The sequence below is a fragment of the Seriola lalandi genome, unplaced genomic scaffold (genome assembly GCF_002814215.2).
Source record: "Seriola lalandi dorsalis isolate HSWRI2012SDOR001 ecotype SW California unplaced genomic scaffold, Sedor1 jcf7180002054930, whole genome shotgun sequence".
Taxonomy (NCBI): Eukaryota; Metazoa; Chordata; class Actinopteri; order Carangiformes; family Carangidae; genus Seriola; species Seriola lalandi.
Window position 1 is genome coordinate 429,491 of NW_019525482.1, and position 27,656 is coordinate 457,146.

General features: G+C 44.0%; 4 protein-coding genes across 9 annotated transcripts in view; 3 read left to right on the top strand and 1 right to left on the bottom strand.

The window, feature by feature from the left end:
* Positions 1-394: 394 nt before the first annotated feature.
* On the top strand, positions 395-10,328 carry exoc1 (exocyst complex component 1). Of its 5 annotated transcripts, XM_023393210.2 has the most exons (21): positions 395-454; positions 1,289-1,420; positions 1,532-1,662; positions 1,783-1,942; positions 2,250-2,267; positions 3,074-3,261; positions 3,397-3,624; positions 3,872-4,004; positions 4,115-4,224; positions 4,795-4,863; positions 5,512-5,661; positions 6,558-6,666; positions 7,319-7,363; positions 7,763-7,926; positions 8,021-8,134; positions 8,429-8,508; positions 8,690-8,918; positions 9,049-9,232; positions 9,309-9,508; positions 9,607-9,801; positions 9,897-10,328. In XM_023393210.2, the coding sequence occupies exons 2-21, from the start codon at positions 1,297-1,299 to the stop codon at positions 10,047-10,049; spliced, it is 2,784 nt and encodes a 927-aa protein (XP_023248978.1). In that variant the 5' UTR covers positions 395-454; positions 1,289-1,296; the 3' UTR covers positions 10,050-10,328. The 5 variants fall into 5 exon arrangements, with proteins under 5 accessions (XP_023248978.1, XP_023248980.1, XP_023248981.1 ...); XM_023393212.2 differs by lacking the exon at positions 7,319-7,363; XM_023393213.2 differs by lacking the exon at positions 4,795-4,863.
* A 159-nt stretch (positions 10,329-10,487) lies between these two features.
* On the top strand, positions 10,488-19,215 carry cep135 (centrosomal protein 135). 2 transcript variants are annotated; one of them, XM_023393216.2, is made up of 26 exons: positions 10,488-10,723; positions 11,083-11,197; positions 11,316-11,506; positions 11,602-11,769; positions 11,920-12,061; positions 12,145-12,229; positions 12,329-12,457; positions 12,612-12,827; positions 12,946-13,011; positions 13,184-13,334; positions 13,421-13,650; positions 13,750-13,905; positions 13,991-14,128; positions 14,472-14,549; positions 14,706-14,857; positions 15,149-15,264; positions 15,375-15,529; positions 15,652-15,707; positions 15,803-15,971; positions 16,070-16,180; positions 16,281-16,466; positions 16,609-16,818; positions 16,936-17,138; positions 17,239-17,343; positions 18,357-18,494; positions 18,748-19,215. In XM_023393216.2, exons 2-26 carry the CDS (start codon positions 11,085-11,087, stop codon positions 18,767-18,769), a joined length of 3,486 nt encoding a protein of 1,161 aa, XP_023248984.1. In that variant the 5' UTR covers positions 10,488-10,723; positions 11,083-11,084; the 3' UTR covers positions 18,770-19,215. The 2 variants fall into 2 exon arrangements, with proteins under 2 accessions (XP_023248984.1, XP_023248985.1); XM_023393217.2 differs by having other exon boundaries at positions 13,421-13,641.
* Positions 19,216-19,242: 27 nt separating this feature from the next.
* On the bottom strand, positions 19,243-22,184 carry chst14 (carbohydrate (N-acetylgalactosamine 4-0) sulfotransferase 14). The gene is made up of 2 exons (XM_023393218.2): positions 21,589-22,184; positions 19,243-20,592 (listed from the first exon to the last, which is right to left on the bottom strand). Exons 1-2 carry the CDS (start codon positions 21,880-21,882, stop codon positions 19,765-19,767), a joined length of 1,122 nt encoding a protein of 373 aa, XP_023248986.1. The 5' UTR covers positions 21,883-22,184; the 3' UTR covers positions 19,243-19,764.
* Positions 22,185-23,889: 1,705 nt separating this feature from the next.
* cracd (capping protein inhibiting regulator of actin dynamics) overlaps positions 23,890-27,656 on the top strand; it is a 19,724-nt gene continuing 15,957 nt past the window's right edge. The window contains exon 1 of the mRNA XM_087170145.1: positions 23,890-24,554. The gene's annotated coding sequence lies outside the window, so the exon portion shown is untranslated. The remainder of the gene's footprint in view (positions 24,555-27,656) is intronic.

A 27,656-nucleotide genomic window follows, 5' to 3' on the forward strand; every position in this document is an offset into this window, starting at 1 on the left:
AGGTCCAGAAGAGAGGCTCAGAGCCTCCTCTCTTCTGATTGGCTCACCGACCTGTTGTTACTAGAGCTCCAGAGAGAAGCCTGAGAGAGGAGATGTAAAACTACACTGAGATGGTTTTTATATCTTCTTATGGATCAACACTTCAAATAAAACACAGAAGAAGAGGAAAGTATGGTGCACTTTAAAATATGTATACTGTACATTTGCTCTAATAATGAAGGAAACTAGATTTTAGCATAAGGGCTTCAGGCTCAGGTATTGAAGCAGAGTCCATCTTTATATTGTGTTTTAATATGAGCATATTATCACAAAGCAAGTCCCACACAGCTCAGCTCAGCCCAGCCTCTGTGGGTGGAGCTGGATGTTGACAACAGTGTCACCACCACATGACAGCTACGTCACAGAACCAGGAAGTGGAGAGGGCGGTGCTTTGCTGGTGGGCTGACAAAACAAGGTAACGGCAACTAATGACATATACCTCTGTCAAAAATAAAAAGACAGAGCATTTTGACTAAAAGAGAAAAAAAAAGAAACAGAGGTGCAGTTTAGTTTATTTCCCTGGCGTAGTGTCAAACTCTACGTGTTCCACGACTGTAGCTAGCTCTGTCAAGCTAGCAGCCAGCAAGCTAACACACAGAGAGGACATCGGTGCATTTACATTGTGAAGGGCCTCTTTACTTTTAGTGCAGTATTTCCGTGGCCAACACCGGCATCTACCTTAAGAAATTCGTTTTTAACGTCTTTAACGTTTTTTTTTACGTAAACAGCCTCTGAAAACATGTAAGCTAGCTGCCGTTAGAAGAGTGTTTGACAGGCTAAAAGACACCAGTATTCATTAGCGTTAAGATAACTGCAGAAAATATGTCATGAATAAATCAAACGCAAAGAGCAATGGTTGTAATTTATGTTAAATATAATTAACCTCCTAAGACCCGAGCTCTATTCTTTGCTATATAGGCTGATTGGGACCTGAGAAAAATGATGTCCACATATGAGGACATTAGTTTTAAATTTCGATTACTGAGTGGCAGTATAATATCCTCATGTGTGGTCACCAGGCCCTTGTTGAGAAAAAGTTAGTATTGTGGTCTAGAGAACCCAAAATGTGAGGTCCACATATGTGGACGCCAGGTCCTAGGAGGTTAAGTAAATGTTAGGTTGATTACATGTGCACTCATGTGGAAGGTTTGTCCCTTGTCATTAGCAGGACTGGCTCTCCGCTTTCATACATTTGCAAAGACTGTACAGTGAGTCACCTACATGTCTGTAACATTATGCTGTGTTACAGTTTCCACCATGACAGCCATCAAGCATGCCCTCCAGAGGGACATCTTCACGCCCAACGACGAGCGGCTCCTCGGCATCGTCAATGTCTGCAAGGCAGGAAAGAAGAAGAAGAACTGCTTCCTGTGTGCGACAGGTCAGTGGGTAACAACCACAGGAGCAGCTGCAAATAACTATTAATCATAAAAGGTAAATGTTTCTTAAATAATAATAATAATAATAATAATGTGCTCCCCCCCCCCTCCAGTTACCACAGAGAGGCCTGTCCAGGTTAAAGTGGTGAAGGTGAAGAAATCTGACAAAGGGGATTTTTACAAGCGCCAGCAGACCTGGGAGCTCCGAGATCTGACAGAAGTAGATGCCAAAGATGCGAGCAAGGTGAGAGAATAATGTATTTCTTGTATCTCTTCCCTTTATTTCACCCATAACCAGCAAGAAAGTATTTTTCTCCCTCGTTCAGGTTCAAAATACTCTCTCTGTTTATTTGTCATCTTATAGGAAAATCCTGAATTCGACCTTCATTTTGAGAAGGTGTACCGCTGGCTGGCCAGCAGCACGGCTGAAAAAAACTCCTTCATCTCCTGCATCTGGAAGCTGAACCAGCGTTATCTGAGGAAGAAGGTGGAGTTTGTGAATGTCAGTTCTCAGCTGCTGGAAGGTGTGGAAACTCTCTATCCCTCAGCCACCCCTGTGACCGCATGCCTCTTTTCATGATTTGATTACATTTGCTTAAAGGCGTGTCTTTTTCTCTCAAAACATTAGCGCTGACCCTAGTGTGTATTGGTCATGTTTGAGGTATTCTAATTTTGACCAGAAATAAGGAACTTTGTCAGCTTTCGGTTGATTTGATTTATTAATAGCATGTCTAGAGATCTCTTCTTCTTTGTATCCTGGTTTGTGGTATGGCTTTCTGTGTTAAATTCTCCTTTATTCTCACTCTTCTCTTTTAAACTTTCTCTGGCCAGAACTTCCTAAAGCGGAAGGTTGGTAGGACTTAACTTCCTCCCTCTCCTCACTCCTCTCCATTGTATGCTCATGACCTCAAAGACACCATTCTCATTAGAGACTCTCACCTTCTTAAAGCTCCTGCTGTTTGAATTACTTGTAAATAAGGATGAGCATGATTCCTTTTTTTATTTTAATAATCATAACACACATCTAGGTCATGTTTTTACTTCACTTAGTTTTTTACTTGTTCATATCATCTTAATTCATAAGATTATTTACTGACGTGCTCATTAATGTACTCTGTATTTAACTTGACCCAAAGTTGTTACCCATATTGTTTCTAATTGATCCAGAGCGATGTAAAATGCAGTTGTTAGTTCAGCAGTTTTGCTTAGGGCAGTTATTTTTATCAGGCAGAACAAATATAAAGAAGTACGTTTATCTGATAAAAAACATTTCAGGCTGCAGACGTGCTTCTGTTTCCACCACCTGAGACTGTTTGTGATTTTATGGAGTTAAATAACCTGCAGTTAGATTTACTATAGTTTAAACTTCATGTTACATTTTCAACAGTGGTAGTAAATTAATACAGTTTTATAGCTTATTTAAAATGTGTTTTAAGACTTAATTATTCTAAAGCAGATTATGACTTGTTAAGATAAAGATATCTGATATGATTTAAAAAGCCTTTCCCTGTTACTGAATGTATTTATGTGGGTAGTTGTCCCCATAAGAACAGTATAAAGCCTGGTGTGTTTGAGGATAGCAGAATGTGTCTTGAACTTTGTTTGTTTGTGCTCATGGCTTCTTCATGCTTTTTCATCTGTCTTCATGGGTTTAGAGTCGGTGCCAAGCGGTGAGAGCCAGAGCGTCGCCGGGGGCGATGAGGACGCTTTGGACGACTACCAGGAGCTGAGCACCCGTGAGGAGCAGGACATCGAGAGCATGATGGAGATGTGCGAGTACGCCATCTCCAACGCTGAGGCTTTTGCGGAGCAGCTCTCCAAGGAGCTGCAGGTTTTAGACGGAGTGAGTGAAGCAACCAGAATGAAAAGTATTAAAGTTCTAAATTACATTATTTTCCCTGTGAGTTTGGACATAAGCATTAACTTTTTGAAAACAAAGAAACATATAAATACCCTCTTCATTGTCTCCTACTTTAAGGCCAACATCCAGTCCATCATGGCGTCGGAGAAGCAGGTCAATATCCTGATGCAGCTGCTGGATGAGGCGCTGTCAGAGGTGGACACCATTGAGGGAAAGCTGAGCAGCTATGAGGAGATGCTGCAGAGTGTCAAGGAGCAGATGGACCAGATCTCCCAGAGCAACCGCCTCATCCAGATCAGCAGCACCAACAATGGCAAACTGCTGGACGAGATCCAGTTCTTAGTGGTTGGTACATGTTAAAATGTTTTCAGCTGTATATGCATGAAATTAATCAGTTGATCTAAACACAGTTATCAGAGCCCACTTTGCTTAAAAAAGTAGTCCCCATCTTGATTTTTAAGTGTTTTACTGTGTGTAAACCTGTTTTAAAACATAGATATTTTTATTTTGAAAACCTTTGTGTTTGAATACTAATTTTATTGTTAGATTGCTGGACTTTGTTTGATGACCTGGTGTGTTTTTTCTTACGTAGAACTACATGGACCTGTCAAAGGGACATATCAGAGCTTTGCAGGATGGAGACCTGACCTCCCCTAAAGGTATCGAGGCCTGCATCAACGCCTCTGAAGCTCTTCTGCAGTGCATGAACGTGGCGCTCCGACCAGGTTGGTTTAAAGATGAAGTGTTATCGATTACCCGTTGATCAACTAAAGGCATTAGTAGCTGTTTTTGAAGTAAGTAATCAAATTAAACATCTCCTTTTTTTTTGTTGTAGGCCATGAGAAGCTGATGGCTGTGACGCAGCAGCAGCTCCTGTTCGCTGAGCTGAGAGACACCTTTGCTCGTCGCCTCACCAATCATCTCAACAATGTGTTTGTCCACCAGGTAACAGGCACATTAATACGACAAGGGGTATAAATAAATAAGTACAGAAAACTTTAGTTTTAAAATTCTATCCGGTTGGTTATTTGGAAATATTCTTGTTGGTTAGATTTTATGACTTTCTGACATTGTCTTTGTGTCTTTGAGTGCTTTGTCATATGGAGCTGTGAAATTACACAGACTATACATCACTCTTGTAAAACTGATGAAGAGTCAGAGTTGAGAAATGATGAACATGCTTAAACAAATATACATTTCATTATAATTTATTTCCGGAACCTGATGTCTCTGAATAATAAAGCAGAGTAAAAGCACCAAAGTAGGAGGAGACTGTCAGACTTTGTGTTGTCGTCACACGTTGCCATTGTGAGTCTGCTGCTCCATGGAGGTCTACAGTCTCTCCTGTTCTCTCTCTCTCTCTCTCTCTCTCTCTCTCTCTGGACTTCCTGTTTAGCTGTGACTCTCTTCCTGGGCTTCCTTGTGTGGTTTCCTTCCAGTTGTGTCCCTCCTATTCTTGACTCTCTGTGTTGCTCACTTTGAAACATCCCACTCTGCTCTCTGTCTCTGTGTCAGTTCAACCACTTCAGTCACTTCAAAATGACCATCCCTCAGTTCTATAGGTCCTCCTGTCTGTCACTTCCAGTGAGTACCCTCACAGCAACCACCTCCCCCCACTTTGCTAATGTTTGACCTGGCATACCTCACTCCAACTTACATGTCATTACTTTAGACGCCCTCCAGGCACCCTCCATTATTTCTTGCATGGGATATGTTTTTAACGACTTAACATCTCTCATCTGAGCTCGGAGCTGAAGAGGCACCGTTCATCTTTCTCCTTCACTGACTGTCTGCACTCAGCTAAGGGCTTTTTTATGTTTGGGTGCTAACATGGCTTTGTTGCAAAAGGCCTCGTATCATAAAATCCTGTGCCTGTCTGCTCTGCGTGCATGTCTCGGCGCAAAAGCACTAGAGACTGAACAAGCTAACAGTGAGGGGAAGTGAGGCGACCGTCAGTCTGTCAGTAAGAGTTCTGCTTTTCAGTAAGCTTGTCAATAAGTTAAGACGAAGAGGTGTTGGATTTTTGAGTTGTTTACCTTTTTAAAAACATCTGGTTTCATGGTCATTTGAGGTAATGATAGGAAGCAAGATAAAACGTCCTTAACGTGTGGTGTGTTTGTGTGTAAACAGAAAGATGCAATGAGACTTTATAGCAGTGGGTTTGTCTATATTAACTCTTTAATTGAATATACTGCAAATGTCTGTCTCTTTATCTCTCGCTCCGTCGTCCAGGGTCATGACCAGAGCTCCACCCTGTCCCAGCACACAGCAGAGCTGACCCTGCCCAAACACAGCCCCCTCCACAGGGACCTGCTGCGCTACGCCAAGCTCATGGAGTGGCTGAAGAACACCCACAGGGAGAAGTACGAGGGCCTGTCGAGGGTCAGTGCTCTTATCCCGCTAAAACATTTTTGGAAGATATGGGAGAGAAGATTGACACCACACTTTGGTGACAGTGTGGTTACCGTGGTAACGCCAAGTGCAGTTTACAGCAAACTCTTCTTGACCCCAACTTTGTCATAAATACAGCCATAAAAGAGGAATAATAGAATTAGGGCTGTAATGATGTCAGATTTTCACTGCAGGATTATCATGGCTAAAAGAATTCACGATAACGACATTATCGCAAAATCTATAGATAATTTGAAAAAACAATAATAATAATGATAATAATAATAATAAATTGTTTATTTTGTGTTTTGTTGCTTTTTTTTTGGCAAAGGAATCAGACTCAAGTCAGAAGAGACTTGTTTAACAGGAGGTGGAGAGAGTCTGTAACTATAACTGTACAAAAGTGAACAAAAAGAATAATTACAATTATTGGACAGTGAAAAGGCAAAAAAATGAACTGATAAACAACCACAAGACCCACAAGGCCTAAAATCTGCCATCATGAAATTATCATATGTGTGTTATTTATTTATTTTATATTTTTGTTTGTTTTTTTTTGTCCATTCTGGTTTCATTATGGTTTGTGTATTATTAACACCATATCAATATTTCATTTTTTGAATTACACGATTATATACTGGTTTATTGCCTCAACCTGAAATAGAATAAAGCTTTTACCTAAGCAGGGTTTGGTTTGTATTACAGAGAAATATGACGTGTTAAGTAGTGAACTTTAAAGAAGTTTGTTTATAGATTTTTTTGTTTGTTTCATCTTCATCTGACTCAGCAAGAAAAGAAACTAGTGTTTTTCTCAGACATGTCAAACTACTCCTGTGATACTTGGGACAATAGAGAATCTAAACACATGTTCTCTCTCTCTTTTTCAGACCTACGTCGATTATATGAGCAGACTATATGAACGAGAAATCAAAGACTTCTTCGAGGTTGCCAAGATAAAGATGGCGGGAACAACCAAGGAGGCGAAGGGCAAGTTTGGTAAGAGCTGTGATTCAGAGACGTGTTATGAAGCATGTCTGTCTCCTGCACTCGATGCTGTTATGTGTGATTAGGATTTTTTTTTTATTTTTATTAACATATCTGTTTGTCTTTTTCTCAACATGTAGTTCACTCAAAGGTCGTGTGAATTTCACTGCATCCGGAGTATTTTGTCCAATATTTGTATCGTACTGTCACACAGAAATGAATGTTTAAATAAGGAAACAAGGCTTCATGCTTTTCCAGCCTTTTCTACATCACCTCACTAATGTTCTCTTCCAAAGTGTTTAATGTTCTGCTTCATGTTTTATCTTTTGATAACGTCTCCTCTTCCCTTTTACATAATAAATTCTGTACTCTTTTTATCTTTAGAATATAAGTAGGATCCTTGGTTGAGCTTTGGTTTTGGCAGAATTATAGAACTCTGCTTTCTGCTCTCTGTATTAGCTTTTCCTTCTGAAAACAAAAAAAAAAAAGAAAAAAGAATTTGTTTTCCAAAGGTTTGTCCAAAGCTACGAGCACATAAACTGCAGCGCACGTCAGCATATATGTAACTTTGTACATCTAACGTCTGGCCTCACTCCTCCCATGCTGCATGTTTTAAGCCTAACCTGTCTCTGTCTCTGATGCCTGCCTTTTTAACTGGCTGCAGCCACGCTTCCGCGGAAAGAAAGTGCACTCAAACAGGAAACGGAAAGTAAGTACGCTCCATCTGGACAGAGCTTTTCCACTGTTAATTACCCGTTCTGCTTCTCACCACTGTGTCTTACACAACTGCACTAAAAGTTGCTCAAACTCTTTTCGCCACCCTGAAACACTTTCAGCCCTACAAACTATTACCTCGCCACGTACCTGGTTGGTTTGTGCTGAATGTTCACAATGCTGCTTAATGCATCATCACATAATCTGATTCTATGATAAATGCCTACAAAAGCTAACCATTGTTAACCATCTGTCTTTTATTGATTTTGAAACTCAATTGTTTTTAATAGTGTCGTAATTGACAGACATAAACCTGCAGTTTGAATGATATTCCCAAAACGTGGGCTCGTTTTCATTAAAAGGATTAAACGCTGTATTTGTTGTGCTGTCTCAGGCCTTCATGGCAGCTCTGGGAAGCTGACAGGCTCTACCTCAAGCCTGAACAAGCTGACAGTGCAGGGCTCCAACAGCCGGCGTTCCCAGTCGTCCTCGCTGCTGGACATGGGCAACATGTCCGCCTCCGACCTGGACGTGGCGGACAGGACCAAGTTTGACAAGGTGACACAGCCAGAGTTACACAGATCTAATCAAATCAGCTGTGTGTTCCTCTGTTGCTCCGTGATGGGGGATTAAATGTGGTATTTCTCTGCAGATATTTGAGCAGGTCCTCAGTGAGCTGGAGCCTCTGTGTCTCGCAGAGCAAGACTTCATCAGCAAGTTCTTTAAGCTGCAGCAGCACCCGACAGTTGCACCCCCGCTCGCTCAGGTAAATCTGTGATCATGCACAGGAAATATCTGTGACAGGAGGATCAAACAGCACGCCACCAACTAATGTGTAGTCTGTTGTAACATGAAACTGTCTAATCCAAAATAATAACGTTAACTTCACTTTGCATCAGTAGCTCTACTCATGTGGAGCCGCCTGAAATTGGAAAATTTTTCTCCTCTGAAAGCAAGAAATAATACAGCAATAACAGACGCTGGCATGTTTTCAGATTCATGTGCTCGTCAGCAGATGTTTGTTTGGATTTGTCATGTTTTATGTCCATTGTCCTGGCAGCCCGAGACAGAGGAGTCAGATGGAGGCACGCTGTCGAGAGTGCCTCCCCAGGCAGAACACAGACACTCCCTGTCATCAGAGTGAGTACTCGCACATCGTCTTCGAGCAGCTCTGCTGCAAATGTCACCCATCTTCACAGCCAGAAACATCATATATATATTTATAATGAAACCAAATTATATTCATATTTATCTCATGTGGCGCTCCCTTCTTCTCTCACCTCTGTCTTTTCCACAACTTCCTGTCCTGTCTTGACTGAAGGAAAGACATGGTGCGGCTGATGATGAATAAAATCTTCCAGAGCATCGAGACGGAGCTCAACAGTCTCATCGCTCTGGGTGACAAGATTGACAGCTTCAACTCTCTCTACATGCTGGTGAAGATGAGTCACCACGTGTGGACAGCTGAGAACGTTGACCCGGCCTCGTACCTCAGCACTACTTTGGGAAATGTGCTGGTCACTGTCAAGAGGAACTTTGACAAGTGCATTGTGAGTGGACGCTGTATGACGAGGAAAATTCATGCTTTCTTGTCTCTGGTTCTTGTCAGCACATCCCTAAATGAAAGTATGGTTTATTTCAGTGAAATAACAAAAAGGCTTACATGTTGTTTTCTCACAGTCTGGTCAGATCAGACAGATGGAAGAGGTGAAGATTTCAAAGAAAAGCAAAGTTGGTATCCTGCCTTTTGTGACTGGGTTTGAGGAGTTTGCTGAGCTGGCTGAAACAATCTTCCGCAACGCAGAGCGTCGAGGAGACCTGGATAAAGCTTACGTCAAACTTATCAGGGCCGTCTTCATGAACGGTAAGAACCACCAGTCATCCAGAATCAAACACTGATTGGCAAGACACTAAGCTCTGAATATTCATTGTCTTTCCAGTGGAGAAGGTAGCCAATGAAAGCCAGAAGACGCCTCGGGACGTTGTTATGATGGAGAATTTCCACCACATCTTTTCCACACTGTCACGTCTAAAGATCTCCTGCCTGGACGCAGAGAGACGAGAAGCCAAGCACAAATACACAGACCACCTGCAGTCCTATGTAATCAACTCCCTGGGCCAGCCTCTGGAAAAACTCAATGTAAGAGGGAATATCATTTAGAGTAATCATATGTAGGATATATGAATCCTGACTTGTATTAAATGCATCATAGGTAAACTGTCATCTCTCTCTTGCAGCATTTCTTTGAAGGAGTTGAGGCACGTGTAGCTCAGGGTGTTCGTGAGGAGGAGGTGAGCTACCAGCTGGCCTTCAACAAACAAGAGCTACGCAAAGTTATCAAAGAATACCCGGGCAAAGAGGTGAAAAAGGGACTCGACAACCTTTACAAAAAGGTGGACAAACACCTGTGTGAGGAGGAAAGTCTGCTGCAGGTGAGAAATTCAGAGTTTTTAAAGGCGTGAAGATACTCTTCCGTGTCAGCCGCGCCACATTCCTCACTGTTGCTCTTCCTGATTCACTCCACCAGGTGGTGTGGCACTCCATGCAGGACGAGTTCATCCGTCAGTACAAGCACTTTGAAGATTTGATCGGCAGATGCTACCCTGGATCTGGGATCACCATGGAGTTTACCATTCAGGATATGTTGGAGTACTTCTCCAGCATTGCTCAGTCTCATTAGTCCAGCTGCTTCACACTGATAATTAGTGATTCACTACTGCCTCACACTGGCTGAACATACATTAGCTATTTACAAACTTCCCTGTATTGCTTTTTGGATGATGAAACATTTCCTCTATGTGTGTCTGTGTATTGTAATGAAAGAGTTGCGGTGCAGATGTCTCTGCATTGTGCGTGTGTGCCTGTTTCTTTGAGAGTCAACAACTCTTCTCTAAATATTTGTTATATTTTTATGTCTTTATGCCATATGTACATAATAAATTTGCATCTGCCAACCCTCCATAGCTTTATCGTACAATTTTTTATCTGTTTTATTAAGCGCACAGCATTGAATAGCGTGTATATGCGTGAGCTCAATCCTGACCCCGCCCCTCCGCCGTCTGCTCGGACGGCGCCGATTCTCAAAACAAGCCGCTCCAGATGTTCCGCAGCGCGTCTGTGAACTTCCATGGTGACGAATCCAAAGCGGAGGTCAGCGGCGCTCTTTTCAAACCCCTTTACCGCGGAAACATGTCAACAGAGGAGCTGTTGATGGTCAAACTTTAACCGAGAACGAGATGCGATGCTATAATCAAAGTCATGAAAATAATTTGTCCGATCGAGACGTTTATGTCGACGATGCAGAGCTAAGTTGATGCTGGTTAAGCTAACGTTAGCACCATCCTTCAAAGCAAGGTGAGTTGAGGCAAACTTCCTGAGATTTAACGTTTTTAAAGTGGCTAACTGTTGTCAAACGGTGCCGACAAGTGGGCTAATGCTACTTGTTATCTCTTAAAAAAACAAGCAGCTCAATAGATACGTGCGCAGATTGCTAATATTGGCTTATTAGCTACTTAACGTTAAGCTAGCTAGCTAACGTTAGCCAACAATAAACGCCTGGCTAACGGTAGTGAGCTTAATTAGCCACTGTTCGCTACTCTCGTAACCTGACACGGTTCTCGACAGTGCACGCTGTTTATTTCACGTTGTTTTAAGTATCTTCTTACTTTAGCTACCTTGCTAACCAATGTAAACGCTGCTATGTTGTGCCACAGCCATGAACAGCAGCGCAGAGAGGAAGTTTGTCAACTTGAGAAAGCGTCTAGATCAGCTGGGCTACCGACAGCCACTGGGGATAGAGTCACTGCCACTAGTGGAGAAATTGTTCAGGTAAAAAAAAAAAAACCCTCCACCCCCACTGCACTTCCTCTCCTTCATCCTATAACATCAGCCAGGCAGTCACGGTGGATTAAATGTATTTAGGGCTGATCTTCTCTCTGTGTTACAGTGACCTGGTTCACACCACTGAGAGCCTGCGCAATGCCAAACTGTCAGCCGGTAAGACGGAGAAAGAAAGCCGAAACTTTGATGCTGTTCTGGAGCCGTACAGGACAGAGAATGCCCGGGTGGTCAGGGAGAACAACGAGCTGCACCTCGAGGTCCTGAAGCTGAAGGAGGACAAGGATCGTGTCACCAGAGGTAAGCCGTGATAAACTACTACTCAAGACAGTCTGAGACACACTCATCATCAAAAGACTGCTTTGATAACTTCACACAATCTTGTCTGGCTTCAGAGCTCAAGACCCACATCAGAAAACTGGACCATGAGACATCTGACCTGAAGTTTTTAAACAATCAGTATGTGCACAAGGTTCGCTGCCTGGAGAAGGATAGCAAGGCGAAAGCTGAGCGCATCCAGCAGCTCCAGGAGAAGAACATGCAAGCTGTGGTGCAGACACCAGGTAAACACCAGCTGTCTGACCAAAGTTTCACAATGAAAGTGGCTGCACTATCTTTGTTTCAAAAATGCTGTTTCTTGAGACAGACAGGTGAGATCATGTTTGACTTTTAAAGAGCATTCAAAAGTCACTTGTTAATCGTGACATTCACAGGTGGGAAGAAGCGCAGTATTCCTTTCAGACGTCAGAGGATGCAGATTGATGAGCTCACAACTCCCTCCTCCACATCAGCTTACCCTGTGTCGCAGCCTGATGATCCGTACATAGCTGACCTGCTGCTGTTAGCGGATGGAAGGTTTGTTTTCTTTTGTAACAGCTGAATTATATTATTGTATTTGCATCATTTCTGTTTTTACTCACTGTGAGTTTGATTTGTAGAATTCATGAGCTACAGGAAGACATCATAAAGGTCAAACTGGACCTGGAGAATGCTCAAGAATATATAAAACACTTAAACACACAGGTAAGAAATAAATTAACTAGAAGCTTCTACATTTGTGATGCGTAAAATTTTCATATGGAGGACGTTAAGTGTTGTTTTATTCTTATTTACTTCTATGAGGTGGAGGAGAGGAACAAAGAGATCGAGCGTCTGAATCGTGTTCTCCAAGGAGGGCGGCCTCATGATGTCATCTCTCTCGAGGCTCAAAACAGCAGCAACGAGAAGCTGATTTCTCATCTTAACCTTCAGGTAAGTGTAGTTGTCATAGAGGATATTAACTATCTTTTATTTTTTTAATATGCACTATGGTCTTCAGCCAGTTCCTCTGGAAGAAAAGAAGTCTGCATGGTTGCTACCCACCCTCCTGTCTGTTGACTGTTAGCTATGTCTTTGGGTTCCACAGATTGAGTACCTGCAGGAGACCAATAGGACGCTGGAGCAGAAGGTAGAAGGACTGCAGCAGAAGAAGAAAGACGCCTCGACTGAAGTGGCTAATCTGTCTCTGAAGAACCTGGAACTGTGTGAAGAGCTGACACACATAGACGACCTCGCGAAGCGGCTGGAGATGGACAAAGAGCGGGTGTTGGAAACCGCTGACATGGAACTCCAAGAAACTAAAGTGAGAATATGAGAAAGACATACAATGAAAATGTACTGTATTATAAGTGCTTAAGGTAACTAAGTGGGGGTTAGAATAATGATGACAATCCAACGAAAGTCAAATGTTTTCTCAACAGAAAGAAATTGAAAGGCAACAGAAAATCATAGAAGACTTGGAGGATGTAATCACAAATACAAGGAAGGTATTTACAGTATAATCTGTTCTCATTCTATAGTTTCTTCATAGAAATAATCCTGAGTTTTAGTTTGTAATTCCTGAGTGAACATACACCACTGTTCTTTGACAAAAATCTGTCCCATGTTGAAATGTTACACAAACCAAAAGATCAATCTGTTGGAAATGATTGAATCCAGGAGCAGGCTGAAGGTGACTTTGAAAGAGACCATCTCAGAGATCAGCTGGTGGAGCTCAAAGAGCAGAACGAGAAAATGGAGGGACTGGTGAACTTCCTGGAGGACGAGAAAATCAGGCTCCAGGACAAGATGGAGAAAATGATGGCAGCTGGTGAGCAGCAGTTTGGTGTACCTCAGCTGTTGAACGCTCCTCTTTAAGCAACTTTAAAGTGATGATGTCATTGTATCACTGACCAGACAAAGACCTGGTGCTGGAGCTGGAGACCATGCGGGCTAAACACGGTGTTTGTGGAAGGGAACGCTCCCCCTCACGTCTGGACGCATTTGTCAGGAGTCTAGAGGAGGAGAGAGATTACTATCGCCTGGAGGCTGAGCGCTACAAAAGAGTCCGAGGGGCCGGTGGTCTGGACTTAAGCCCCAGTCGTAGTCCAGGAAGAGGCAGGAGTCCGAGGTCCAAAGTAACGAGGGTTAGAAATCGCTAAATCTGATGTCTGTTGTTGTTTCATGGGGTCTTTAAGTAATTTCTGCCGCAAAGAATCTGCAGTTTAATGGCTCCAAATTTTCAGGGAAGTATCGCAGAAGCAGAGCTGCTCCGTGTCGTAAAGGAAAGAGACGAACTGAAGGCCGCTCTGCTGGACTTTGAGAAGCACATGGAGGACATCCAAAACAACGTGAAGGCCCTCTGCACCGAGAGAGACCAGTTCAAAACCCTGTTCAGACAGGTGAGTTTTAAAAACAACGCGTCACGAGGTGTGCACTTGAAATGACTTATTTTGTTCTGAAGACCAAACGTTGTTGTGCGTTCAGGCTCAGGAGGATTTACAGCTGGCCCGCAGCACGGATAAGTCAGCTGACGTCTTGAAGCTGCAGGAGGAGCTCAGACAGGCAGAAATCACCATCGAGCAGATGAGCGTTGAAAGAGACACACTGATGGAGAGATTAAAGGTTAGTCCCAGAGTAACCACTTCCACAGTGCACATGACTCTGTTGCTCCATATACTTATTACCATATAATAATAATATTATTAAGTTAATAAATCCGCAGGGAAACCAGTACATATCTGTAGATTACACATCTGTAATCTATCATTTTTAGTTGTTGATTCTGGTAGTTGTCAGTATGTTTACTTTAGTAAAGTTAAGCATATCTGGAATGTTTAAGTTGCTGAAATCATTAGTCAATAAGTCAGTTAGACAATCACTTCCCTAACTTTCCTGTCTCTCTCTCTCTTATAACTTTGAATGGACAGCACGGAGCCTAACACACTGATATTCACACATTTTGCAGGTTGCCCAGACTTCAGCTCTCACAGACAGACAGGGGGAGGAGAGCAGGATTCTTGACCTGGAAAATGCCTTTAAGAGTGTAAGCCTGATGTTTCTGCAAATCTGCTCCAACATTTTCCCCTGACTGGATCTCAAAAGCTGCAGCAGAGAATTATTATAACGTTCCCTTCTGTAACTTTGGTCCTTAGTAGCTATGTGTTGCTGTGTTTTTACCTTTGTGTGTGTTGTGGTGCAGTTGGAGCAGGAGAGACTGGACCTGCGGTCACAGGTGTGTCTGCTGAAGGAGAGCAGGGAGGCTGTGGAGGAGGAGCTGAAGGTTCGGTCTGCCGCTCTGGTCCAGAACGCAGAGGAGGCGGCCCAGCAGAGGGCCGAGTGTAACGCTCTGAGGTTCGTGTCGAAGCAATAATGAAAGTTTAAATGTTAATAATATTACTGCTGCCAGAAAGTAAGTTAAATTCATATGGTCATCAAATATTGTCAGTGTCTTCTCACTATCCTGTGTGTTTCATGAACCAGAAATCTCCCTCCCTCTCTGTGAAGATGCATTTTAAAGCCAGGTGTGAACTGATGAACTTAGAGCTGTCCACTCGTGATCGGATCACTGAGGACGCAGGTTGATGCCAGGTCTGAACAAGGCCTTACAGATGGACTGACTGGCTTCCCCCTGTCTCTCTACAGGCTGCTGCAGGAGCAGATGGAGCAGTCTCTGTCTGACACCCAGCACAGGCTCTCTGTGAAGATGAACGAGCTGCACGCTGCCCACGGGCAGATCCAGAAACTGGAGGAGAGAATAGGTGAACCTTTGTTGATTTGATGAGGTCTAGAATCAAGGGTTGTGTTGTTCTTCTGCAGTCTCTTCTCTGCAGTTGCTCGGCTGTTTGCCTGATTTGGGTTTGTCCGCCAGGGGAGCTGAGTCAGCGCGGCTCCAAGCACAAGGAGGACGTGGTTGTTCTTCAGAAGTCGGTCTCTGCCCTGGACAGAGAGAAAGACGCTCTGCAGGATGAAGTTGATCAAAAGACTGAAAAGCTGGTTGCGCTGCAGGAGGAGCTTTCCACGAAGGTAGTCACCACAAACAAACATCATATCCTGTCTGTACTGCCTATTCCAATGTACAGTAAGTGATGGTGGATTAAATCCTGTCTCTGAGCCATAAGTTGAGAACTAATGAAGCGTTTCCACAGGAAAACACCCTCGAAGACGTGAAAATCACTGTGACAACGATGGAGAGCTCAGTAGCGTGAGTATCGTGGTCTCAAAGCTCCCTGGGTCGGTTTTCTAATACGACAGAACGTCATGATAAAAGTCTGACACATTGATGTGTGATCCTCTCAGTCAGCTGCAGGGGGCGCTAAACAGCAGAGAGAGGGAGATCACCAGCCTGAGGAGGCAGCTGGACGCCTCTCAGGAGGAGCTGGCTGGACTCAGGAGAGACAAAGAAATCACCATCAGAGAGAACAGGAGGCTGCAGGACGACCTGGCCACAATGACCAGGGAGAACCAAGTGTGTATTAGAGCCTGTGTTCAGTTCCTCTGTGTCCCACGTAGAAAAGGTGAAGAGATAACAGCAGCTCCTCCTGTGTCCCGTGTGTGTCTGTCCAGGCTGTTCACATGGAGATGGAAGAGGCTTTACATGAGAAGGATGAGCTGAAACTGAGAGTCCACTCCTACATTTCTGAAGTGTCCAGAATCGAGAAACTGATGGCCACAAAGGCAAGAGAGCGCCACACACTCCTACTCCTCCTTTTCCACAGTGCCTGGACGTCCCATAGGTGTCCACTCAGTCTCACTTAGCTCGGTGTTTGACCCACAGGAGCAGGAGAACAGGGACCTGCTGGAGAGGTTCAGGATGGCTCACTCTGAGGTGGAGGAGCGCGAGCAGAAGCTGCAGCAGGCTGAGGGCCTCACGAACTCCATTCGCCTGGAGCTGCTCTCCTCAGACACAGAACGCAGGCACCTCCGCGACACCGTCGGCCACCAGGAGAGAGAAATCCATCAGGTGAGACACGAGCTGGAACGAGCAGCTGATACATCCGTGTTAGGGAGAAAGATTTCCAGCAGCTACTCTAGGTCAACTCCAGATGCTCGTCTCTTTAACGGACGTGAGCTAAATGAACCTTTCACCCTGCTGTTTTCCTAAGCACACGCAGGCCCTGCAGGCTTATGAGGCCCAGGTGTCTTCGCTGGTTCGCGGGATGTCCCGACTAGAGGAGGAGCAACACAAAGCTCAGGAGGAGAAGGCAGCTCTCCTCTCAGATCTGGCTTCAGTCAGGGAGCTCTGCGTCAAGCTGGACTCTGGCAAGGAGCTCACCGCACGTCAGCTCACCTCCAAGAGCATGGACCTGGAGAGGGTGAGGGTCACGGCGGCTTTGACTTCACTTTAAACACACGGCTGTGAAACGTTCGCCGGCAGCAGTTCTCTGTTCTGACATACTTGTGCTTTCTGTCAATGTGTGCACGTTGGTTAGGTGACAGGAGAGCTGGAGGATGTTCGGTCAGAGGCGGAGCTACTGAAGAAGCAGCTGGCCAGTGAGAGGTTGACCGTCCGTAACCTTGAGACACTGCTCTCCACCAATCGGCACAAGGAGTTCCAGACTCACCTGACAGCCAGCGAGAGAGAGTCGGAGCTGAAACTCCTTCGTGACAGACTCACGCTGGCTGACAGCAAAACGTAAACAAATCCAATTCAATAAACTGCTTCAAATGAAACAATTAAATGTGAAGAAAAGAAAAAAAAAAGTTGAATATTATTTGTGTGTACATACACTCAGTGCGGAACATTCCCGGGAGGTGTCGCAGCTCCGAGGTAAAGTGTCTCAGCTGCAGACGGAGATGGATGTTCTGAAAAGACAGCTGACCACTGAACGATTCGAACGGTGAGGTCGACCCCCCCCCCCCAACAGGATTCATTTAATGTTTGACATATTAGATTTAATGCATCAGTTCTGAGTATCCATTGAAAGGGTTAGGGTTGTAGTCAGATGGGTGATAAAATAAAGGAGAAACCAACAGAGTGTGTTAGTAAAGTGTTGTTCACTAGCTTCTATGTCTCTGATTCTACTGGAGGATGAAGATATTCCCTCATCTGATGTGTTGATGATGGGGGCGGAGAGCGCTGTCTGACGCGTCGCTCCTAGATCTCCCATTGGTGTTCAGCTGTGTTGAGCTCTGGTGACCGTGACCCCTCCCGCCCTGTGGAGGGAGGAAGTGTCGTCCACTCATTCTTCAGCTTTCTCCTTTAGCTTGTCACCTGTCTGTTTATATCAGCTCTGTGATGACGTGACTCAGCTAATATCAATGTATAATTTATCCTGTAGCCTCATAATTACATGAGTAGCATAGTTAATGCAACAGCAGTGTTCAGGAACTAGATTATTAACCCGTATTAAACTAGTTTTGTGTGGAACAAGCTACTGAAGCTGTGCACCTCCTCTCCTAACACCTCCAACACACTAACACGTCTAACTAGCTCTTACTGTGAACTTTCACTGCATCGTCTTGCTCTTTGCGTTATTGAGTAAATGTAGTATTTAGTTCTTACACAAGGTTTCCTGCTGCACTGAAGCTTCAGTGATGATGATGTAACTGCTGAGGACTCGTGGGTCGGAACGTGAACATGTTGACAGGCGTCACAGCTGATGTGATACCACATGTTATATTATATCACATTTAAGAAGCTGGAATCATATTTCTGACTTTTCTTTTTTTTCAAATGATCAATGATTGACTGATTGTTTCAGCTTTCCTCAAATATAGTTATAGAAAAGCGTGATTACAGTAAGTATAAGTAGTCGAGTACTTGAAAAGCTTTAACGCTTGTAGTACAGGGACGTAAACAACACGCTGGAGACGCAGCAGGTTGTGACCTGGTCTTCCTGTCTGTCCTCAGAGAGAGGGCGATCCAGGAGATGCGCAGGCAGGGTTTGTCCTTCTCCTCCCTCAGCATCTCCTCCGGTTCTCATCACATCTCCCCGGAGCGCTCCATCCTCCGGAGTCTGGAACGCTCCATTGACAAGTGCGCAGACAAGTAAGACATTGAAAATGAAAATGATGAAGCTGTTTTTAGGGCTAATTATTGTACATATATTTTATATTTAGTAATACACTTGTTTGTCAAACAGGAATGTTCATTTTTGGATGTGGGGGGATAAAATCTGGGTTAAAAACCAGCTCTGGTCCTTTGATCCATGAAAACTAATAAAAGCCAAAAAGAACGAACCATAACTATTTTTAACAATTATTTCTCATGTGACTGAACTTTCTTCCCTTCCTCTTTTCAGAAGTGTGAGCTTCAAGGATTAACAACGAGCCGGGACAAATGAAGGCGCCGATGAGTGAGTCAGAAACCACTAGAAGCCTGTGCTTGAAGTCCGAAGTCTGGACGTGAATTGTGAAGGTCTTTATAAGCCTGGGTATTAATTAGTCTGTAGGATACCTCGCTACAACTCTATTCCCCGTCTATCCTGAAGCGCCCAGGATGAAATCATGTTCACTAAAGCTCACATTGGAACAGACTGTTACATAACAGCAGCCTCCTCTCTGTCAGTATGTTGTACAGCCACTGATAGAATTAGGACTTAACTTAGTGCCTTAGAAAGTAACTGTTCTCAGCAACTATAACCTCACACGTGTAGCAAGGGAAGTGTTGGTTCAGCCCTGTGGTTCTGTGTATTATGTTTAATATTCTTGTTGTTTTTTTTAATGATGTCTAAATTATTAAATTATTCACAAAATAAAACAATTGAAAATGACAGAAACTGCAGCGATGTACATCATAACACTTGGAACTTCTGCTTTTATTAGATGGAGTATAATGAAAGTAAATAGAAAAGATGAGAAAGAGGCTCGATTTAAACCCCACAGCCCTCTGGGTACTGTGTGTGTGTGTGTGTGTGTGTGTGTGTGTGTGTGTGTGTGTGTGTGTGTGTGTTTTAGCCTGCTAAACCACTGAATGCCCACTGAAGCCGTTAACCCTTCATCTCCATCAATATCTACATGAAGAAACAACTCGTAACTTTATTTACATCTGCGTCACTGTGGAGTGAAGTGATTCCTTTACTGTAACAGTAACAGTGATTGTAACGTACATCTCAGTAACTTTCCTTTGTCTGCAGCTGATTTCAAGCTTTAGTGGTTTTGACACAAGTCTCCATCTCCTCCAATAATCAGCATGTTGCAACGACGTGAGGACATCTCAAGTAAAAAATGTGTAACAGCCGTCAACGCTCCCTAAGCATAAAAATAATACAAATGATTCTCTATAAAAAATAATCTCCAAACTATAAGACATTGCAGGTTTAATGCCGGCAGTGTTCAGTGGTTGTGTTGGGGAGCGGATAAGTGAAGAGGGAGAAGTCTAAAATGTACTTGGGCAGGAGTTCCCTCAGCAGCTTCTGTGGCAGGCTGCACAGATAATAGTGTAACGTCTCCGTGGTGACCGGCTTGTACCACGTCTGCCTCTCCGGGAAGTGGACGTAAGGAGGCGCTCCGATGCGCTGGAGCACGAACTCGGCGTCGCTTTCCAGGTGCTCGTAGGAGCCGATGAAGTCATAAGACACGGCACAAGGTTGGCACAAGTTGTACACCGGCATCCAGTGCTCGTTCATACGCTCCACATCCTCATCCAGCAGGTAACGGACAAACTCTGCGAAGGTCACATCATCTCCTCTCACGGATGAGTCCTTGGCGCGGCCCTTCCTGTACCGCTTTATGATCTCAACGCCATACTTCTTCTGGTAGGACTCGATCTCTCCAAACTTGTTCCTGTAGGCGGACAGCAGGCGCTCCATGGGCTCCCGCACGAACATGAATTTGAAGTAGTGCTTGAGGCGGTAGCGGATCTCCTCGGGTTTCAGAGAGGACAGGAAGAGCAGGTCGCTGCGGTGGTCCATCTTGATGTTGACGTCGACGCTCTCCAGCGCTCCGTTCAGAACCTTCAGAACCCTCTTCCAGTTGGAGCACGCCACCTTGGGGACGTAGCAGTAGAGGAAGTGGTACTCGTCATTGACCAGGACGTGCTGCAGCAGCGTCTTCCTCTGCAGGGGGCTCAGAGACCAGATGCTGTGGGGCATGTTCTTCTGGCTGCACATGGTCCTGATGGTCCGGTTGCGGATCTCCTGGAGGATCTACACGTGGACACAGAAAGGAGCATTTTACCTACTTTACACCAGTATTACTGACATGTGAAAACCTTTTGTAAAGTTTCAGAGGATTATGGGAAGTGAAGTACAATGTTTTTGAAATATGACCCACAGTGGAGACTAGAAGTCAGGAAATCTAAATCTCTGCTGCCCAACACTTAGAAATATTAGTTTAGTTTATTGGTCCGACTTTACAATAAGACTACTCTTATAAAGGATTTATAAATGGTTTATAATTAGGTTATTAATTTAGATGTTAATACTATAATCACAAAATAAACAATCTTATAACTGTCCTATTATAGCTCATTAATAAATGATGATGTTTTCCTTTTACAATAAGGCTCCTTATCCAATTACAAATGGTAGCCAGTCATTAGTAATATTAATGAGTAGTTAGCATTAGTTTGATCTTGCCAAATAGTGAGCCTGCATCAACTGTTATAACTTGTTTATAATTGTTTGTGATTTATAAAGTGTTATTATAAACCATTTATAAATCCTTTATAGGGGTAGTCTTATTGTGAAGTGGTACCAGTTTATTTATTTATTTATTTGATTGGGTAAATGTAATTTAACAGTTTCAAAACCCGAGTATTAAACTAATGTGTTGCTCAAAGAGTTTATATCTGTGGTAATCCCTAGTTGGGCTTTTACATGTGTAATGGAATTAAAACACTCAGCTGAAGGAAGTGATTACGGGAGGCTGCTGCGGAGGGTAAACACACCCAGCTCCCACCTGATCCAACTTCTCAATCCTGCAGGAAAGTTTCTGCTCAACGCATAAAGTTTTAAAAGAGAGAAATGACACATGAACGTGTTGTGGTTGAGTGAGGAAACGCCTCTGCTAATATTGTGAAATGCCTTCACATAAGTCCGCAGCAGACAAAGCAAAAAAAAAAAAAAACAAAACCCCTGCAGGCTTCACCGAGCCCGGTCCACCTCCGGCAGATCCTCCGCGGTGCCTTTCACGACTGTTACCTGCGACTCCACGTCCACTGCGGCCGAGCTGTGCTTCCCGGGCTGCCGCATGGAGTCCAGCCGCCTGCCGCTGCCCCGGGGCGGAGGCGTATCCAGGCTGTTCAGCATTCCCTTCTCTATCATGAGCAGCAGGCCTCCGGATGCGACGATCACCAGGAACGTTAGCACGGACGGCAGCACGGCGGAGCTGCGGCGGACCGAGCCCGAGCTCACCGTGGTCCTAAAGTTCATCACCGAGCCGCTCCGCGCGGCACCGGGCCTCTTCCCGCCGGAGTCCTGCCTGCGGGGAGCCATGCTGGGTGTCCCGGCTGCTCTGGTCCACACCTATCGGGCTGTTTGAAAGTTTACGGTTAACGACTACGTCAGAAGAGACCGTCGGTTATCTACCACGTACCCATACTTAACTTTTAAACTGCGTGAAGTCAGCCGGCGTGAACATATCGATTCCTGTTTGAACTGTCAAAATAAAACCAACTTCACGTGTTACAGGTCGCAAACACTTTATCTACAGTGGAAAAACTTCCTTTTCCTGGACTCTGTCACATTGTCTTGCTCTTTATTCATTTCCTCTCACGGGGCGTTTTCATCTGAAGACACTAATATCAAAAACAACCAGACTTTTAAAAAAGATATCCGGTTAACATTTTCAAAATAAAGTCACCCACTGTAATTTTTCCACTGGAAAGAGTAAAAACAGATATAAAGACTAACGTGAATACAATTCATGATCATTTTATTTCGTCAGAATACCTTAATGTAGGCACATTTATAACTACAGAAAGGTGTGGGAGTGTTGTGGGGCCTTGCAGAGGGAGGTGCTGTGAACACACCAGTCCCCAGCACCTCCTCCCAGGGGATCCTCAAATGCCCCCAGGCAATCTGGGAGATGTAGTTCAGCTAGTGTGTGCTGGGTTTGCCTTGTTTAGCCAAAGCTCAAAGAACCCTTGAACCTTAACTCCCAAAATTTTCTCTTTTTTAGTTATTTTTTTTCATGCCTTTATTAGAGTAGCAGAGAGAGAGAGAGACAGGAAGGTGATGACATGCAAAGGGTCGTGGGTCGGATTCGAACCCAGGCCGCTGAATAGCTTTATGATCCCTCAGTCTGTTCTTGAACACTCATTGAGGGGTCAACAAGGTCTTTACAGTCAAAGACACACTCAGACTGCGACTGAACAATAAGCACAACACTCGAGTTATAATGGCCCACTTCATTCTTGGTCACACACTTCCTGTGTTTATACCCCTCTCTGCTGCATTCACGTTCTCCAAATGGTTTCTACTCTCAGTCAGAAATAACCGTCTTCTGACAGTGTTTCACAGGCGTCACGGTGCTGTTAGATTCACGTCTGTAATACAGTGAGGAGTCTTTAGTCACGATCCGGTGGAGATCAGTTCTTGTAAAATCGCTCAGAGCCACGTCACCTGGCTCCTCTCACTGCGGAGGAACAGTGAGCTGAGTCAGACACATCCATCCACTTAATCATAAACTTAATCATTACCATTAGAGCCTGATTCAAAACATCACATTCACATCAAAAGACTCTGAAGTTCATCAGCTTCTACACAAAAGGCAAACATATGGCCTACACAGTCTTTAACCAACTAAACACGTTTTAATGAGTCTAACCGGGAGTTAACTTTTCATCCAGTGTGATTAACATGATAACGCAAAGTAGGTACTTTTTTTAACCATATTTTTTATTGGTTATATCAACCTTGTTACAGTAAATCTAAATATAAGGTTATATATTCACCCCTTTAGTTTGTAAAGCTTATTACATATGGACAAAATAGATTCTGATATTGATCCTGCACACACGTCCTGCATCGTGTATCTGCGTCAAGTAATCTTAAATAAATAATGTGAGTAAAATTATTAAAAAGAAAAAATCAGAGTTTCATATTGTAAAAATAAGTTAAAACATATTAATTTATAATTTTTTTTCAGACAGAAAAAATAAATAAATAAAACAATAGAAAAAAATGCTTTTGCTTTTACTGTATTGTTTTTGCTTGTGTTGTGTTTTTTTTAATTGTTTTATTTATTTCTCTATTATTTTGTATTTATTCTTTTCCGTGGCGCTCTCATGACTCCATATTTCTTCCAGAAAGCTGATTTAAAAAAAAAAAAGCACTGTTAAATATATATATTTTTTTAAAAGCCATTTTGTCATTTAACTTTTTATTTATTACAAATTTTTGTACAGTAAATCTCACAAGAGGAACAACAGTAAAAACACAAAGCCCCTCCTCCTCTCTGACCCCGCCCCCCCCTAATAATTTTCGTACAGTCCCTAAAATTCAACTGAAGCTCACTGACGGACAGACTGGACTTTATGCTCATATAGGCTCAGAGATGCAGTTATTATACAGTATGAGTCTGTGTCATCTGAACCAGTGTGAGAGAAACACAGTGACTAAGAGCAGTGATGGTTATAAATAGGTCTACAGTAGTATGGTGAGTTCACTGCCCCCTCCCAGTACAGTAAACCACAGATCCCGGTGGGATGAGGACCTTCCCCTCCGGACCGATGCACCGTTTCCATTCATCTCCTCCTTTCTCCTACTAATTACTTCCGACAGGCACGAGCTTACGTTACAGTAACGTGCTCGCATCGTGACAGGAGCTCGTATGTTGGCGGCGCTCTCTGCTCCACCACCACCACCGCCACCATCATCACCATCACCACCACCATCATCATCATCATCATCACCACCACCACCACCACCGCCGCCGCCTCTCGCCTTTCTCTCGCAGCCACACCCTCCCATCTCCATCTCGCACGCGTGCAGCTGTGCGGGGCTTGACGGTCGGTGCGTGCGTGCGTCTCCCTGTCGGGCACCCGCAGCATCAGCAACACAAAAGGGTCGGAGCAGCCGGAGCCGGTGTTACCTCAGCGCTGATCTGAAGGAGGAGGCGGAGGAGGAGGAGGAGGAGGAGGAAGACTCGCGTTAAGAACAAAAAGGTGCTGGATTTTTCTCCCTCTCTTCTTCTTCTGTTGTTCGTGTTGATGGTTGTGATTGTTTTTTGTCCATTTTCACGACGCTGGTGACCTTGTCTCTGTCTCCCACCTCATTTCTCATTGACCTGCTCAGATCTTCTGCTCCATCCTTCGCAGATGTGTGTGTGTGTGCGCCCGCGCGCGCGCGTGCGTGTGTGTGTGTGCTGTAAATGGGCTGGGACTTGGGATCTGATGCGACTTGAAATGCGCAAACGCCGATGTCAACAGGCCAAATTGTCATAAATGATTCTGTGTTTAAACGCAGAAATATCGCTGATCAGTTGAACCACATTTTGATCTCACGCGCGGTTTAATGTGAGAAAAGCAGAGGCCGGATTCTTTGTTCTCCACGCACCTTTTAGTCTGCAATTAATAGACTGTAATCCCAGTGCGGCAGCATCCGCTAATCTACAGTTAACGGCTGCGTATCGATCCGCGCCTTTAGGTCTGTAGATGTAATCTTTCACTACAGCCGCGCGTGCACACGGTGCAGCCCTTTGAGATGTCAGGGTATTTGAGTCAGATGGAAAACCATGCGCAGGCCACAGACTATGGCGTGGGCCTGCATGTGCAAAAAAAAAAAAAAAGAAAATGAAATTATGGATTATATTTCCACGCGGCATTTAAAGGCTTTTTTTTAAAATCACCGCTGCATTGCTGTCACCGTCAGTGGACTGTGGTGCTGAGGCAGGAGAGGCAGGGGGAGAATGGATGGAAGATTGCCAGAGATTAATTCACAGGCAGCTGGTGCTGGATTTATATGGTGCTGGTTCGAGTAAACGGGTCTGGTTTTTGGTTGGCTGCCTCAGCACCTGATTGACAGGATGGGTCGTGGTGTGTAGTGTCATCTGGAAGATATAAATAATGAATAGATAAGGGTTGAGTGATGAGAGCTGCTCCTGTGCCTCCCAGCTTCTAGGGAAGAGACTACATCACCACCCCACTGATTCAAAACAGTGTTTCCTACAGTCCTGCAGTTTCACAGCCGACCTCTCAGACACAGAGAGACTCAGTTATCCTGTCTTCACTTCCACAAATGAGACTAATGGACATTTTTCAGAGACATCTGTGGAGGGCCTTTGCACTGCCAGACAGCAACCATTTTTTATTTGAGTCATGCTTCACCCTTTGACCTCAGATAAAGCAGCAACGATGGATTTGGATTTAATCGCTTGTACGGCAGACAAGCGAAGTCTGACTCATTGTTTTCTGTGCATTTAAAAGCCAATTGATTCACAGTCTCATTAAACACACAGAACTGGAAACACCCGGTTTGTTAAAACAAACAAAAACCTGCATTGAAAAAGGAAAGGGGTTGATTTTGATATTGTTTTATTATCAGTGCTGCTCTTTATCTAAAGCACAAAACTGTAATTACACCCGGCTCAGCTTCTTACGAGGTGGTCTGCCCTAATTATTCAGTCCTGTGTGGTGCAAGTGATCATCAGCCTCCCTGATGAGGCTCGACATGTTCATGTAACACGTCTCTGTCATACAGCGTCTAACCTTTTAACACTGTCCTGATTTTACTGACACGTCTGAGGCGTTTAAGTAACGACAGAAATCTCGGTGTTTATCTGAAATGACAAAATAAACAAAAGAAGCCAGAGTCAAACTTTGATGATTCTGATGCATCGACACAGAGATTTGTAGGTTCCTTTGTGATCAATCATTTATTGTATAAGATAAGATAAACCTTTATTGATCCCACACTTGTTACTGCAGCAGAGGAAAACGAGGTAGAAGAAGAAAACAAGTAGAACAATAACAAATCAAGCATAAATAAGAAGGTATGTACATTACAAGTTCTTGTTACATTCTTACATAATGTGCAAACAGAGAAATAAGTAATAGAGTTCACATTAGTACAAAATATACAAATAAAAAACACAAGATTAGTTTTAAACATATGCAGAGACACATCAGGAGCAGGCCAGGAGACAGCAGCTCAGAATAAAGACAGAATTACTAAAAATAATGATAATAATAATGATGGTAATAACAACAACATCAAGAAAAGTCAATTACAAAACATAAACACACACAAAAATTAAGTTATTTTGAGAGAGTGATTGAGAGATGTGTAGTTTAGTGTAGTTCAGTTTAAAATTAGTCTTTTTATTTCCTTTTCTCCCCTAGACGATCCTCATCATCCATTAGCTTGTACAACATCACTTCACACAAACACACACTTACATCATTTGTCAACATATTCAGATTTTTATCTCTTGTTCTCATTTCCATGAGGATTCAGAGCGCCGGCTCTCCCGCCTCACTGAGAGCAGCTGAGGCTGGTTGATCCCGACCTTCTCCTCACGTAAAGTGGAGTCAATAAGACTCTCCGCTCGTCCCGTGTGTGTGTGTTTGTGTGTGTGTGTGGATACATGAGGGTGTGTGTGAGAGCATGTTTGCACTGCTTTACTCTGGGGTTTCTATTCCTGCACAGACTCGGTCAGAGAGCAGTCTGTCTTTGAAGTGCTATGCTGCTGTAATATAGGCGGCATCCAGGTTGGTGAAGCCCCATCATTAACATATCTCTCTGAGGCTGCAGTGTGAGGCTGCCAGAACTGGAGAGAGAGAGTGTGTGAGTGTGTGTGTGTGTGTGTGTGTGTGTGTGTGTGTGTGTGTGTGTGTGCTGGGGTGGGGGCTGGCCTTATTACACACTAATGCTATGCTTATTACACACGGGTATTATGCTTCCAGCTCAGATGAATATGACCATAACGTGAGGATCTTATTGGCTGGAGAGGGACTGATGTGCGTCGCTGCTCTGAACAGACACAACAGACATTTATGACTGTGATGTTATTAAGCGGTTGTGGTGCGCCACATTACAAGGCATTATAATCACACATGTGCAAACACGGATACTGTTCAGCCACAATGAGAGTCTCTGTGAGCAGCGGCCGGTGGAAGTGATGAATGCCACTCTGTTCTCTACAAACAAAGTGTGACTTTGTGCCTCCTCAGCACAGCAGCACTAACAGACACAGGAGAACGCCCATCTCTCTTCACTCACTGGTCTCCTCTGATGACACGCCCCCCCCCCCCCCCCCCCCCCCCCCC

Bases quoted from the DNA above. Each gene is read 5' to 3' on its own strand.
- exoc1 (XM_023393210.2), top strand. From the start codon at position 1,297: ATGACAGCCATCAAGCATGCCCTCCAGAGGGACATCTTCACGCCCAAC. The intron at 1,421-1,531 runs GTCAGTGGGTAA...CCCCCCCTCCAG, and splicing joins CTGCTTCCTGTGTGCGACAG to TTACCACAGAGAGGCCTGTC. The intron at 8,919-9,048 runs GTGAGTGGACGC...GTTTTCTCACAG, and splicing joins GGAACTTTGACAAGTGCATT to TCTGGTCAGATCAGACAGAT.
- cep135 (XM_023393216.2), top strand. From the start codon at position 11,085: ATGAACAGCAGCGCAGAGAGGAAGTTTGTCAACTTGAGAAAGCGTCTA. The intron at 14,550-14,705 runs GTAAGCCTGATG...GTTGTGGTGCAG, and splicing joins TGGAAAATGCCTTTAAGAGT to TTGGAGCAGGAGAGACTGGA. The intron at 15,530-15,651 runs GTAGTCACCACA...GCGTTTCCACAG, and splicing joins AGGAGGAGCTTTCCACGAAG to GAAAACACCCTCGAAGACGT.
- chst14 (XM_023393218.2), bottom strand. From the start codon at position 21,882: ATGGCTCCCCGCAGGCAGGACTCCGGCGGGAAGAGGCCCGGTGCCGCG. The intron at 20,593-21,588 runs GTAACAGTCGTG...GTCCACGTGTAG, and splicing joins CAGTGGACGTGGAGTCGCAG to ATCCTCCAGGAGATCCGCAA.